This window comes from Paramormyrops kingsleyae, chromosome 13 (assembly GCF_048594095.1).
Source record: "Paramormyrops kingsleyae isolate MSU_618 chromosome 13, PKINGS_0.4, whole genome shotgun sequence".
Lineage (NCBI taxonomy): Eukaryota > Metazoa > Chordata > Actinopteri > Osteoglossiformes > Mormyridae > Paramormyrops > Paramormyrops kingsleyae.
The window spans coordinates 22,907,029-22,920,490 of record NC_132809.1 but is presented as its reverse complement, the minus strand read 5'-3'; the positions used below and the strand labels follow the sequence as shown (position 1 = coordinate 22,920,490).

The 13,462-nt window shown below is 44.5% G+C and overlaps 1 protein-coding gene across 1 annotated transcript in view; it reads right to left on the bottom strand.

Moving 5' to 3' along the window:
• Nucleotides 1-7,271: 7,271 nt before the first annotated feature.
• The window catches only part of LOC111845724 (solute carrier organic anion transporter family member 3A1-like), a 49,164-nt gene continuing 42,973 nt past the window's right edge, over nucleotides 7,272-13,462 (bottom strand). Inside the window, exons 9-10 of the mRNA XM_023815341.2 lie at nucleotides 12,570-12,634; nucleotides 7,272-12,379 (exon numbers count right to left, since the gene is read on the bottom strand). Of these exons, the coding sequence (XP_023671109.2) occupies nucleotides 12,006-12,379; nucleotides 12,570-12,634 (439 nt within the window). The 3' untranslated portion in view covers nucleotides 7,272-12,005. The remainder of the gene's footprint in view (nucleotides 12,380-12,569; nucleotides 12,635-13,462) is intronic.

Sequence of the window (13,462 nt, the reverse complement as noted above, 5' to 3'; positions counted from 1 at the left end):
AGCATTACAGCTGTTTGTCTCCATGTCTCACGCCCCTGAGTATTATTAACCTCCACATTCGCTTTAATACCTGCCATGCCGATGGGTCGCGCGATAAGGGGGATTAGTGGCTCGGCGTTCAGAGGAAACACAGTATTATGGAGGAATCTGACGTCCAGCTGTCCCTTAAAGTGCTGTCCCGGTGTTCGCGGCTCGAAGTGCTGATAATCCATTGAGATAAAACTCAGACAAAGCCCTTGTCAACATGCTGTTGGCTTTTTGGATCCATGGGACGGATAAGTGGCCTAGAGTATTCTGGAATGGATGCAGAGCTTGATCAGGCAGGAGCGCAATGCGTCTAATTCATTATTTGCCTATCCGTGCCCCGTAAACTGATCGTCCGAATGTCATGGTGGCCATGGAGAGACCACTGGGTGGCTGGCAAGCATCACACCATTCACATGCGCCGGTGCGATCTGGACCTGGTCAGAACCATGCCAGTCTGTGACCCGAAACCCGAGGAGCAGGAGGAAACCCGTGTGGAGCAGCTGCAAACTCACACGGCGCTCAGGCCCCGATGTGGAGCGCAGGCAGACCCCCCCCGGAGACACCATCATGCTCTGCAGTCTTCTGCTAGGCTTACCCAACGTCCCTCTATCAACAGCAACAGCAGAGCTTTTGTACTTTCATGGAGGTACTTGGATTTATAAGAAATTTACCTAGAATGCTTTGATTAATCGTACAACAGTGCTTTCTCTGTGGAATCACCTTCTGGGCTCAAGCCAAGCTCTTTAATAACCACCCAACTGCCAACTTCAAGATGCATAGTGTTCATGGAATGGAAAATATACCAGGGAGTGTATATTTTTTATTGAAAATGCTATTCTCAGAATGTCACCATCTAAACCAGGTTATATATTATATTAAAATGGTCCGACCTTGGTGCTTCTTCTGTTATCCTGCTTTTCTACCTGCTCCAATATGCTACGGGAAATATCTAGGTGCCAATTTATATTTAAACTGTGGGGGGGGGGGTCCACTAACAAGGGGAGGATATATAACCCCCCCACACACACAGGGCAGAGGTGTGATTGGAACCCACAACCTGGCGGGGTGGAGCTGCCCAATGAACCATGATATCAGCAAGAGACGCACCAACACTGAACATTAATTGGGAGACGCTGTTCTGTGGTTATTTATTCTAATTACGGAACAGCAAAAGCCCCCACTTGGGGACGAAACACTTTTAAGATTGCATCTCCTTGATGGAAAGACGTGGGAACAGGATATGGGAAATTGTATAACTAATTCTGGGCCGCTCTGGGAAATTAAATAAGAGAAAACAAATGGAATTTTAATGAAACAAACTTAATACGAGTTGCACAATCATTGCTGACCTAAAAAATGATTATACCGCAGGGATAACGGGTGTATGACAATGTGGATACGGCATCGGTTCAGACAGCAGCTCCTTTTTTAATCTTCCCGCAGAATCGAACTGTTCATCTGATAATTTTTCCAGCCTGTGGCTGCAAACCTTCCTGTAGGACTCAGGAGCATCGGCACAGCTCTGGGTTAATAGGAGTGATGTCCTTGGTCTTGGGGTTTAATCGAAATTAATGACCAGGATTAATCAGGTCAGTTAAAAAAACACTCTTTCTCTTAATGTGGGAGGCCATACGGTGGGCCGGCCTGGCACAGTGACAGATCTTTATAGGGAAACTGAAGCCTACGGTAGGGGTAAGAGAGGCCTCAGGTCTGCTTTTGAAGGAGATATGGGCCATTTAAAACTGGAGCACAGTGCAGGAGATGCTCACACGAATAATGCCCGTGACACAGCGAATTGACATCACCAGGGGTGGCATTCGAGTCGGCATCACTCACGACGACGTACAGGAGGACATACGAATGTAGCCGCGGCAAGACACAGAGCAAAAAGAAGCAGAAGATGAGAAGGACTGGCACTGCTGGGGGCAGGTGATGGATGCGAGATGATCAGTAAAGTGAAGCGAAACTAAGACAAGCATGACGGAAATTGTGAGAGTGGGGAAAGGTACCGTCCAGGAATACAAACCATTCTGCGAGCACCTGCTGCTAGTGTTTCTCATTTTCAGGTTTTGAAGTGGTTGATTATTTTCTCTACATGTGCACCAAAGGACTCCAGTGTAGATGCATCATGCATGTGACACAACCAACATAGGCTATGATATCATCAGAGGGAGGTAAGGCCTCCTAAGCCTGCCGATATGATTAGAGGCACACTTTAGGATGGCACGCCGGACGTAGAGTGTGTGATATACATGAGCGCGGTAATGAACCGGGTACACATCCCGAATATGCGACAGGCCACGGCCCAAAACGCCAAACCACCCACCCACCAATCACATAACACGAGGAGGAGACATAACTTCCAGACAGTGACAGCTATGGTAGGACTCAAACCCAGCACCTAGACAGTGCAAATTGACAAGGCTACTCCTAGTACCTCCTTCAAAGAATACTAAATAAATTTGGACTCTGGTGACATGACATCTAGTAAATGTGGGAGAGCACACATGCCTAGTGGAGGGTGGTGAGGCCATGCAGCAAACAGATCATGGCTTTGGTACACTGAGAAGCCATCACTCCTGGCCTTCAGACCATAGCGCTTCACTGACAATCTTTCCATCTCTGCCTTCTGTCTGTTTACCCATGAAGTGTGACTGCTGCCCACTGAATGTCAAGGACAGATTTGACATTTGATTCAGCGATGCTCAGCCTGGCAATCCTTCTTTACTCTTTACCGTGTCTATCCTTTAAAAACACTGTTCCTCTGAACAGCTGCTCTATAAACTGAAAGTGTCAAATGTTTTACAACTGAAAAGTTTGAAGCACAGCTCCGCCTCCCTGCGTCCAGATCGTATCTTACCGGAATGTAGCTCCGCCTCCCTATTTCCAAATCGCACCTTACTGGAGTGCAGCTCCACCTCCTTCAATGTTGACCCTTATTCCTTACTTAATGTTCCAGAATTTAGGGAAAGATTCAAAGTGAATGGTTTAATAAGAGACTGGCTTTGCACTTTAAAATAATCATCTTTAATATTAATTTTCATTAGTAGCTCAGAACAGACATTCATTTCTGTAGTGGATGACATTTTCCTGCATGATATGTTGATTTCTGTTGCATGTTTTTGTATTTTGACTTATTTAGCTTTCTGTACTGCTGCCAAAACTTCACTTAGTACCTAGAATCTGCTAGAGGTAAGATGTGTAAGAAACAATTGATGAAAAATTTTATATTTTAACGCATTTTCATGGGACATTATGAATAAATAAGCGAGAATATTGCTTGCAGTGATAAGCCATTTGGATGCATTTTTAATTTTCATTTACAGGTTATGTTTCAAAAAATATTATTTCACTATTCGATATGTACAAAAAAACCTTTCTGATCACATGTTTTTAGTTTATTTTGTATTGCTTTAAAGTGGTAACACAACATTCCCACACATGAACCTACTTTATCTTTAAGACTGTGATCATATTAGTTATAATATACCCTTATGATCATCATGAATACATATAACTAATAAACTAATACACAAAGCAGCTTATTCAGGACGCCCCCCCCCCCCGTCCCCCGTCCCCCCCCCCCCCCACTCCTTGCTGCTCTGCACCTGACAGGGCTTCCCCCTCCTCTATGGTTCCGATTTAACCCCTTTACAGACTGAAAGTGCCCATCTTTGTCCCCCAGTCCAGATGCATTCTGGGATCTTCCTATCAGTCTGGTGGCTTTCTAAGGTGTGCTGATTCACCAGCCTATTCAAACACACCTATACGACAGATGGAGCTTAACAGAATCTTAATCAAGCTGTGTGCATGTAAATTCTTTTTACAATTAGTGTTCACACTTACACCCAGTGCATTACTGTCTTGAAATACTTAATTATGCAGCCTTAAATACTATAATGAATTGGCAATTCATCAAATTTTAATCATGCTTTTCCCTCCAACGAAATTGCAGATAAATAAAAGGGATGTTACTGATTTGTGACCATGACTGAACATGCACAGTCCCAGATCATCACTTTGTGCGTTACGTTGCTTTTTTTCCTCCACCTTGATTGGCTGATCAAAGTCATCTGACTCGTTTAGGGCAGTCTATGTTTCGCTAAGCCACCCGTCCTGTTTCAGATGAGATAATGGTGGTAACGACTTCCACTGTGACTCATGCAGGGCCAGGTTACATTTCGGGGCAAATGTTTACTCAACCCCGGTGTTTCCTAGACAGGGAGGATTAGCAGGCTAAATGTAACTGAGTAGCACACGCAAACTCGAGTTCCCTCATTAAGAGGAGGTTTGGCTTGGCTGTCATTAAGTAGATTTCTGCTCATGCTGTTTAAGCTTCTTTTGGGTTCTGAGCACGGAGATTAGCCCGTAGTTCTGCTGTATTTGTTAGGAGGCTCTTCATTTTCATTTTTATATCTCCAATTAAGGAATGCAGGAAATTAAATGTCCCTTATAAGCCCCTGTCCTTTCCGAGGCACCGTCGCTGTAAGAAGCCTAAATGAGAGCAGCCCGGCACAGAACAAAGTGTCCACCTCATTTAAACCATAACAAATTAAGCAGATCAGTCAGCATCACTGGGATTCCGTTACTTGAGGCGTCCGTAAAAGCAGTGGGGGGGGGGGGGGGGGGGGGGTAATGTGAGAGGTCCTTCGCATGCAGCAGTCTCAAGGCATCACTAGGTTGCATGATGTTGTTCTGTTTGCCCCTTACAATATATTTAAAATAAGGCTGTTGAGCACAAATAATTTCAGACTGTAAACGTTGTACACAGATGATCCCTCAGAGATGAGGTAGGTGGGTTGGGAGTCAATGCCTGTCTCCAGAAGGTTGTCGTTTTGAATCCTGTGGTGGGTAAAGTGTCTATATCACTCTTGGGCCCTTGAGCAATGCCCTTAACACTCTCCTATGGGTGCTGGATAAATGACTGTGCTCTGAGCCCAAGGTTTACTCTCACCTCTATATGTTGTGACAGAATAGCCAGTTGAGAGTCCGGCATGCACCAGCAGGGGGCGATCATCGCTATGCACCAACAGAAGGCAAGCAACACCACATAGTCTGACTGTAACCATGGTTTCCATACTGTCAGCTTCAAGGAGGGCCAATGGGACATGGATGGTGGATGATCAATGCCACAGCCAGGGGGCAGGACAAAGTTCCTTCAGGCTTAAAGCCCATATAGGGAAGAAGTCAAGGAGGACAAAATGACAAGGGACATGCTCCTGCTGCCACACTGATCACCCTCATTTGGCCCACACCTTGTAATCATTGAAATCAGGTGTTTCATTCACACCCATTGCCACAGGCGTGTAAAATCAAGCACATAGTCATACAGTCAGGTTTACAAACATTTGTGAAAGAATGGGATGTTCTGAAGAGTTTAGTGAATTCAGGTGTGGTGCTGTCATTGGATGCCACCTTTGCAATAAGTCAGTTTGTGAAATTTCTTCTCTGCTAGATATTCCATGGTCAACTGTAAGTGGTATTATTGCAAAGTGGAAGCGTTTAGCAATAACAGAAACAGCCACAAAGTGGCAGACCATGTAAAGCGACAGATCGGGGTCGCCGAGTGCTGAGGCGCGTGGTGCATAAATTTGCCAATGCTCTGTTAACTCAATAATTGCAGAGTTCCAAGCTTACGGCATTAATTCTTGGCTGATGATTCCATAACTATATACAGTGATCTTTCATGTATATTTCGAATAATCGTGATGATTAGTCGATCATGATTAATTGCACAAAGATGAAGTCGTGAATATATTCATGCTTCAATCCTTTGCTGCTTTACCCTGAAATTCATTCGGGGTGATAAAATGCCCCCCTTTTGTGACAGTCAAGCAGCCGAATAAGAGCCTCTGCACAGTGACAGTTTTCCAGATAATGCAAAGCTCACCCAGGAGAGTCAGGGAACTTTCGAGGCTCGTCAGGGACATTAAAGGTCATGGGAAAGCACAGATCGGGAGAAGTGAGCCAAAAATACAAGGGAAAGACACCCAGGTGAATCTACATACTCATCACCGAACGGGAAGCACATTACGGCACCCAAGGTACAGCATGTCCTTCAAAACTCAGGAGGCTCCACATTACTGGGCTGAAGGTGACTTTGGAGGGGCAGCTGTGACGCTTCACAAAGCCAGTGTGGCTGCACGCTGCCCGGCGAGCAACATCCCAGCGGGAAAACGGGCCACAGGAAGAGCTCAGAGGGGGTGGCGTGTGCCTCAGAAGGTTAGCAAGGACACCAGCCCAAATCACAGGCACTGGCTGACCCTATATCAGCTGAATAGATAATGACCGTTTCTGTAGCATAAAGTACAGCCCGAAACTGGGACAGAGCAGGTGGCAAAACTGCCCCATAACATTATTGTCATGCTACACTGCCTTAGGCCACAAAGTTTATCCTTACTAACTCTGCTATCAAACTGATCCTTCCCTCAGGGCCATCTACAGCTGAAGTCCCCAGACTGTGATGGCCGGCAAGGACAGAGGAGGCAGACCCCGTAATGCGGTAGCGAACAGGTTTAATGCGTAATCCGGGAATGAACACAGCCGAAGGGGAAATCCAAAATCGCAGTCGGAGGGCAGGCAAGAGGTCGGTGTCCGGGAGAGTCAGTCCTAAGAGGAGAGACGGGAAAGGATGACAATAGGAAGGGAGGAACGAAGCAGATGGGGTGGCAGGGCAGGACGGAGCGGGCTGGCAGGGTGGACAGGAGGAGGCAGGTCGATGGGGCAGGTGTGGCAGGTGTGGCAGGCAGGGTAGGCAGGACACAGCAGGTAGGGCAGTCAGGGAGAACAAAAGACCGAGAATCGCTTGGTAAGGCACATCAGAAATAATGGCAACAATACTCCTCTGGGCTCACCAGCTTAAGAAGTGGAGGGATTAGCCAACAATTGTCTGTAGGTACTTGGTCCCGCCCCTTGTGGGGGTGGGGGTGGTTCATCCCTCCAGAATGAGGCCCTGGACCCTTAAGAAAATCCTAACCGGTGAAGTATCCAACATGGTAATAAAATTGTTTAATACTGTTTAAATACTCTTGGAATGAAATCTGTTGAATGATCGATGCCTTATGGATTATGTTAATTTATGTAGATGTGCTGCTCAGAATTAATTATTTCTATTGCACTGAAAAATAGAAAATGAATCTCTCCTGGAAGTGTAGTCAGAGACCTTTTTCCACACATGGTTAAATTTGATAAAAATGTTAAGAGTAAAGACGCGATAGGTGTAACAAACAGGAAAGACGCATGAATGAAAATAGCTTCAATTTATTTTACAGCAAATATACATCACACGATTTTCTCTAAAATTATACATTCGAGGGGAAAAAAAATTGAATGCAGGGGGAGGAGCATTTACCTTATGAGATCCGTCTTTAACGTTTTGCATTTCGTAATATATGAGCATCTCTTTGCCGAAATGCTGCTGAAGCGCCAACGGAGTGGAACTCTGCTATGTGCGAAAGTCACCGCAAACAGATGAGCAGCTGTATCCTGACCCGGCGTCTGTCAAGCCTGGAAAACGCACCCAACCGTGCCCAGTATTGCTATCAACAAAACGCTTAGAAATTCAGATGCTCAGTCAGCTGAACGAAAAGAGAAAAAAAATAATAACCTTTGCATCACACATCTGTTCCAGGTGTTGGCCAACCCCGAACAGTCTATGGAAGGGAACTAAGACGCAAATTACGCATAATTCAACATTTTAACTGGCCAGGACTTATGGGTCGGTCATCACTGAAAGGACAACAAATAAGAGACTAATGGACTAAGCTGAACTTAACAGAAAGTGCGATTGTAACTCAGATTTTTACAATAGTTTGAAACCGACATAGAAAACATAGACCGGAGCAGTGTTAAAGACAAAAGGGGATATGGTTTTGTTTTTCTTTATATAGCACAAGGATTTGAGCTGCACTCTAATGAATTATAAAAATAGCCCTTAAATTAACATTATAGTGTGGGAACAGAGAAAGGGTGAGAGGTCGGATTAACCGATGCTCAATCTGCAGTACCAAGCGTGACCTGTAATTTTACACATGCAACCTTGTGGTTGTTCACGAGACACGAGTGTCAACCACATGACCTGCTGTCAACATGGAGACGACCCTGGAGTAGATCCAAACACAGTGCTACCTTTTCGTTTCTCAGTTACAACACGGTGCCATTTTTCTCAAGATTTCTGTGGAAACCCCAATCACATACTTTTGAAAATAAGGTTTATTACCTTCGCAAATAGTTTAAGAAAACTGATGTGTAACGCTAAAGGGCATAGATGAGGAGGTATTTCTCTACTTGACACACTGTAACACTTAATCATTTTTAATGTAACCACAACACAATTTTTTAAATTTCTCGTATAAATACCCAAAGCACTGGATCGCCCTTCCATGAATAAAGAATCAAACTGTAAGACGATTCGATTTACCTGTGACAGAAAATCCTACATGCTAACGATTTATTCTGCCTAAACAACTTTGTATAGTACATCAAGAGGTACACCATGTATCAACAACACTTTGAAAGCCTTGAGTTACATCATACCGTCTTCTGAAGACAATTAGGATGCATCGCTACCGGCTGAGTATACAAATTCCTCTACTGTACGTGCGCTGATAAAATGGCGTCTTCTGTTCTTCCATAAGAGAAATTTCTAGAGTCACTGACTGATATTACATTGGCACTCAAATAGAGAGAGGCGGATGCAGAGAATGAGAGTGGCAAGTCAATTAACGCTCAATACCTATGCTGGAGCGAAGTTTGGCGAGCATTCTGAAATCTGACATAGGACGCCTTTGCGAAAGCCCAACATGATTTGAAGCAAGACTTCACCCTTTTCATCATCCTTCTATCTTTCAGCCTTTATTAAAAGTCCATTTTGGCTTCTTGCTTTCATAGCAATTTGTCTAGTTCAAAAAACTCGTATTTTGTTTCTGAGGTGCAATGTGCTGGATTTCTGGTTTTAGTTCAAGTTTGACATTTCTTAGAGTCAGGCCTTGTATCAAGCCATTTAAAAGAAGGAGAACTCCAAAGTCACAGGGCATATTTATATTATCAAGCCTACTGCAGATGGATGGTCAGTGTGGTAAGACCAAACAGGCTCCCCCTTGTGGAAAACACCGGAATGGTCCGGTTTAAAATTACTGGAAATGTGCTGGAAAATGGCAAAGGGTCATTTGGGTTTGCTGGTGAGAAATTAAAAAGGAAACCTTCATTAGACCTGATATGATGATGACATAGTCATCACTTCACAATGTCACTACCAGAGAAACATTATTGCCTTTTGATCTGCAACATCACAATGCGATCAGAACGCAAATGTAAAACTGTGATTTCTTCATGATACCAAACAGTAGTTCACCAAATTGATCTACATCAGGATATATCAGAACGAGCTATATTCACAAACTTCTTTTCTCTATTAAAAATATTGCAAACTGGAAAAAGCTTTGGTTGATTTGCATTCACAGCCTTCTGTTATCATCACTTACAGATCCTGGATGTGACCATTTTTCCCTCAGAGTGGGCTGCTCTTGCAGGGAAGGCTAGATTGCAAAGGCTCGTATTCAGCTGTAAATCCATCTCTTGAGGCTCTGCGTACTTACGAGGGGTTTTTGCTTGCTGGCATGACCCCCCCCCCCCCAAAGCTACAAAGTCACCCTCCCAGCCCGTGTGCTGCTCAAAGCTTGCAGGCCTTCATCTCGGAGGTTGAGGGATAAGACCGGCTAGCTGTTACTCGCCAATCTTTTGTGGTAAAAGACCACATCCTTGCAGGTCCCTGGTGCTACCGACTGCTTCCAGTCTCATGACATGAGTCTGAGCTATCTCAGCCGGTGTGCTGGGCCCGCCCCCCATCCAACAATATCACCAAATCAGGTAATGCCGAGCTAGGATGTCACAAGCTGATTGGCAGCTTCCAAACTCTCACCAGGCCACCACACGCTAGCCAGTTTCTAAGAGTTCCTGGGACAGCCAATCAGCTACACCCAACCACGCATTGTTTTCCTCCAAAAACGGAAGTTTACAGGACGAGACCTCCAAACGTCTTGGTCAACGTATCGACATATACACACACGCCTCCTAAAGCTATTTCCTACAATTACTACGGCCATCTGGTGAAAACTGTTTTTTAATATGATGATATGTATGTATGGAATGGTGTTTACTCCTTAGAAAAATTTAATTATGAACAAAGTATCAAGTGTAATCCCGTAAACAAGAAAAATACATTAAAAATGTTCAATAAAATTTGAGCGTTTCTAAAATGTTAACAAAGAATGAAAAGGAATGAAAATTTATATGTGTAAGTAATCACAAAAAATACAAATATTTATATATTATATATATATGCATCACTGTTATAAAGATCTATATACTGTATAGCCATTCATTATCACTGCAAGGCAGTTCACACTCAAGTCAGCATACACTGATGTAAATTTATATCTGCATATATTTATATCTGTAGATATGTCTGCACATTGTTGTTTAAATAACTTAGATATTAACTTTGGAATTAATAATCACAGGTGGTGAAACCCAGGCTGTTTATAAATCAGTCCTCACGAACCATGACAGTGATTGTAGAGTAGAGAAACCAGGGAGTGAGGACTGGTGGACTGAAACACACAAAGCTCTCCCCTCAGACTCAAAAGTCTCTGCCTCTGTGCTAGAATTTCCCCTGCGAATGAATTTAAGGTCTTATCTTGACAGCACTGAAGCACAACTTCACTAAAACATACTGAACTCACTTACAGAACCTTTACTGAATAATGTCTAGAGCGGTGTGGGCGGCTTGCTGGTGTTAAAACATAGATGTCGTTTAAATAAAACACAAGACAGACGCTGGAGACCCGGCAAGGCCGGGAAGAGTGTCTCTGGAAGCCGAGCACCTTGTTGGACGTAAACATCTACCCTTCTGATCTCAGCAGCAGCTTCAGAAGATGACAACTTCAGAAACCCAATCTCCTTGACTGGAGAGGATGAAAATCAAACCGAGGGCTTAAGGAGGCCAACAAATCGTTACATACCATAAAACACAATTAAAAATAAATATTGACCCTTCGACCGCCGAGCGACATCCATGCCAAGCTTTTGGCTCCATGCAGCCACCTTAAGCATCTCTGTAAAGTGCCACAGTTCTTGCCACTTAAGGTTTCTACCCTCAGATGAATTTCTATATAAATTTTATATAATTATTTTATGAATACAGTATTATTCATTAACCAAAAAGTAAAGGTAACTGGTAAACGCTGTAAAACTGTTTACCATTGTTTTTTTTTTAATGAATCATTGTGTTGATATGCTGTAGCCTCATTCCCATCAAACTTCATTCCCAGTGACACATCCGTGCTCCTCTAGAGCAAATATAATTATGCACACTAAAAAAGTGAAAACAATAACCAATGTAAAAATATTCTCTTTGCTTGTAACAGCATTAATAAGAGAAATTACAAAAAAAAAACTTGAAACAGTGTCTTAAATATAGTTAAATATTATAATATTTCAAGATATGACAGGATTTATGCTTGAAATTATTGAAAAATATGGCTGATTTAGGGTTCAGTGAGTGACGCACATTTGAAGAAGCTAGCTGTGCGCTGCAGTGTAGTACAGCGCTTTCATCGGGCCCCACACTCCTCCCGGCACCGAACTCACTCGAGCTGCACATCACAGAGACGGCCGTGTCTCCGGTGCCACACGGCCCGCCGACAGACTCCTGACCAGCTAACTGTTCCGTGGGCCCCGACCGCATGCTGACACGGCAAGCAAAGCATCCGGGAGAACAGACCTCCTCTGACAAAGCGGACCGCGCCATCTTACAGGCCCAGGGGGAGATGCACATGGGCCCTATGGAAAGAGAAGAGTAGCAGCGGCGTCTCAGGGCCGAGCTAGTGCCTCAAATGGACGACCTTCATATAAAAAAGATCCTTTATTTAAAAAAGAGAACTAGAGGTGTAGCAGGCCTTGCCGCTGCTCACTTGATCCTATAAAACAGACTCCATGTTCTCGCACCACTCATGGTCCCCCAGGTTGTATATGAATTTTGTCCTGTTGGCTGGGTTCTGACTAATGTCCTTCCCCAGGTTGTCCAGGGTGAGGCTGGACGGGAACAGCTTGGCGGGGTTCAGGCCCTCGTGGTTATTAATGTACTTCTTGTAGTTCCTACGCAGGCACCACCAGGTGGTGGTGTAGAGCAGGAAGGCGACGGCCTTGAGGACGATGGCGATGCTGACGTACAGCTGCCTATAGGCCACGTTGTCATACAGCATGCAGGCTCCCCGTTCGCCGCACACCGTGCTCCAGAAGAGACAGGTGGAGTCGATCCCCACGCCGAAGATCAGAGGGGGCGGGATGAAGCCTGCAGTGTCACGGAATAGTGAAAATGAGGTTCCCGTGGTTACCGGCAAGATGGGTGCCTGCCCTTTTCCAATTAGCATTTATCATTAGTAAATCAAAGATCTCTGGATTGGAATCTCAGCACACAAGAGCAGGAACCTATAATGCATTTTGTGAGGCTAATGTAACGTGAGCAGCCGGGAAGGTATTACCTAGCAGTCTGAGCAGCAGGAACAGGACTCCCAGGGCATAGGACTTCAGCTCGGGGGTTACAGTCCTGCGAGGGAAGAAGAGAGGGTCTGGAATGAGAGGCCCGAAGCACCGGCTGACCCTGAGGAGACTTTCGGTCCTTCAGCACTGGAAGTGTGTGGGGCTGTATGTCACTCAGCGAGGACGCCGTCTGAGCTAACGGAGCAGGCGCCAGCCAGGGGACCTTCACGAGCTTGTTATTTAACGCAGTGCTTCTCAACCCGGTCCTTGGGGACACACCGAGAGGGAGCAAAAATGCAGACTGTCTGTGGGTCTCCGAGAACAGGGTTGAGAGACAGTGACTTATAGGGCCAGGTCATGTTTCACACGGTTCGATAGATGGTCTTTTATACTCAAATTAATAATGGTTCATGAAGTCATTGAGGTGAGGATGAATTTCAGAGCCATCCCTGGCATCTGATCCACCAGGAAGCCAACACACTGACAATCCACCTGGGCTCTGATCTCTGGGACAGCAGAGGCTGTAGGTGTCTCTGTGTCTGCGTGACAGTGCCATACTTCAGCTTGTCTGAGTGTGTATTCAAGTGTCTGTATGTATGTATGTATATGTTTAACTGGAGAGTATGCGTCTGGGTATATCTGAGTATCTGGGTGTTTGAGTTTATGTAGTTAAATGTGCGCATTAGTAGGTGCATGTTGTGTGTATTTGTGTGCACGCCTGCACTTGCCGGAATGCTTGTGTGTATGTGCACATTTCAGGGGTCATGCATATATTATAATCGTTTCCAAAAAATCATATAAACCCATATTTCATCGAAAAAGACAACATATCAAATGTTGAAACAGAAAGTTTATTGTTTTATGACAAATAGGTTTAAAATTTGAATTTGATGCC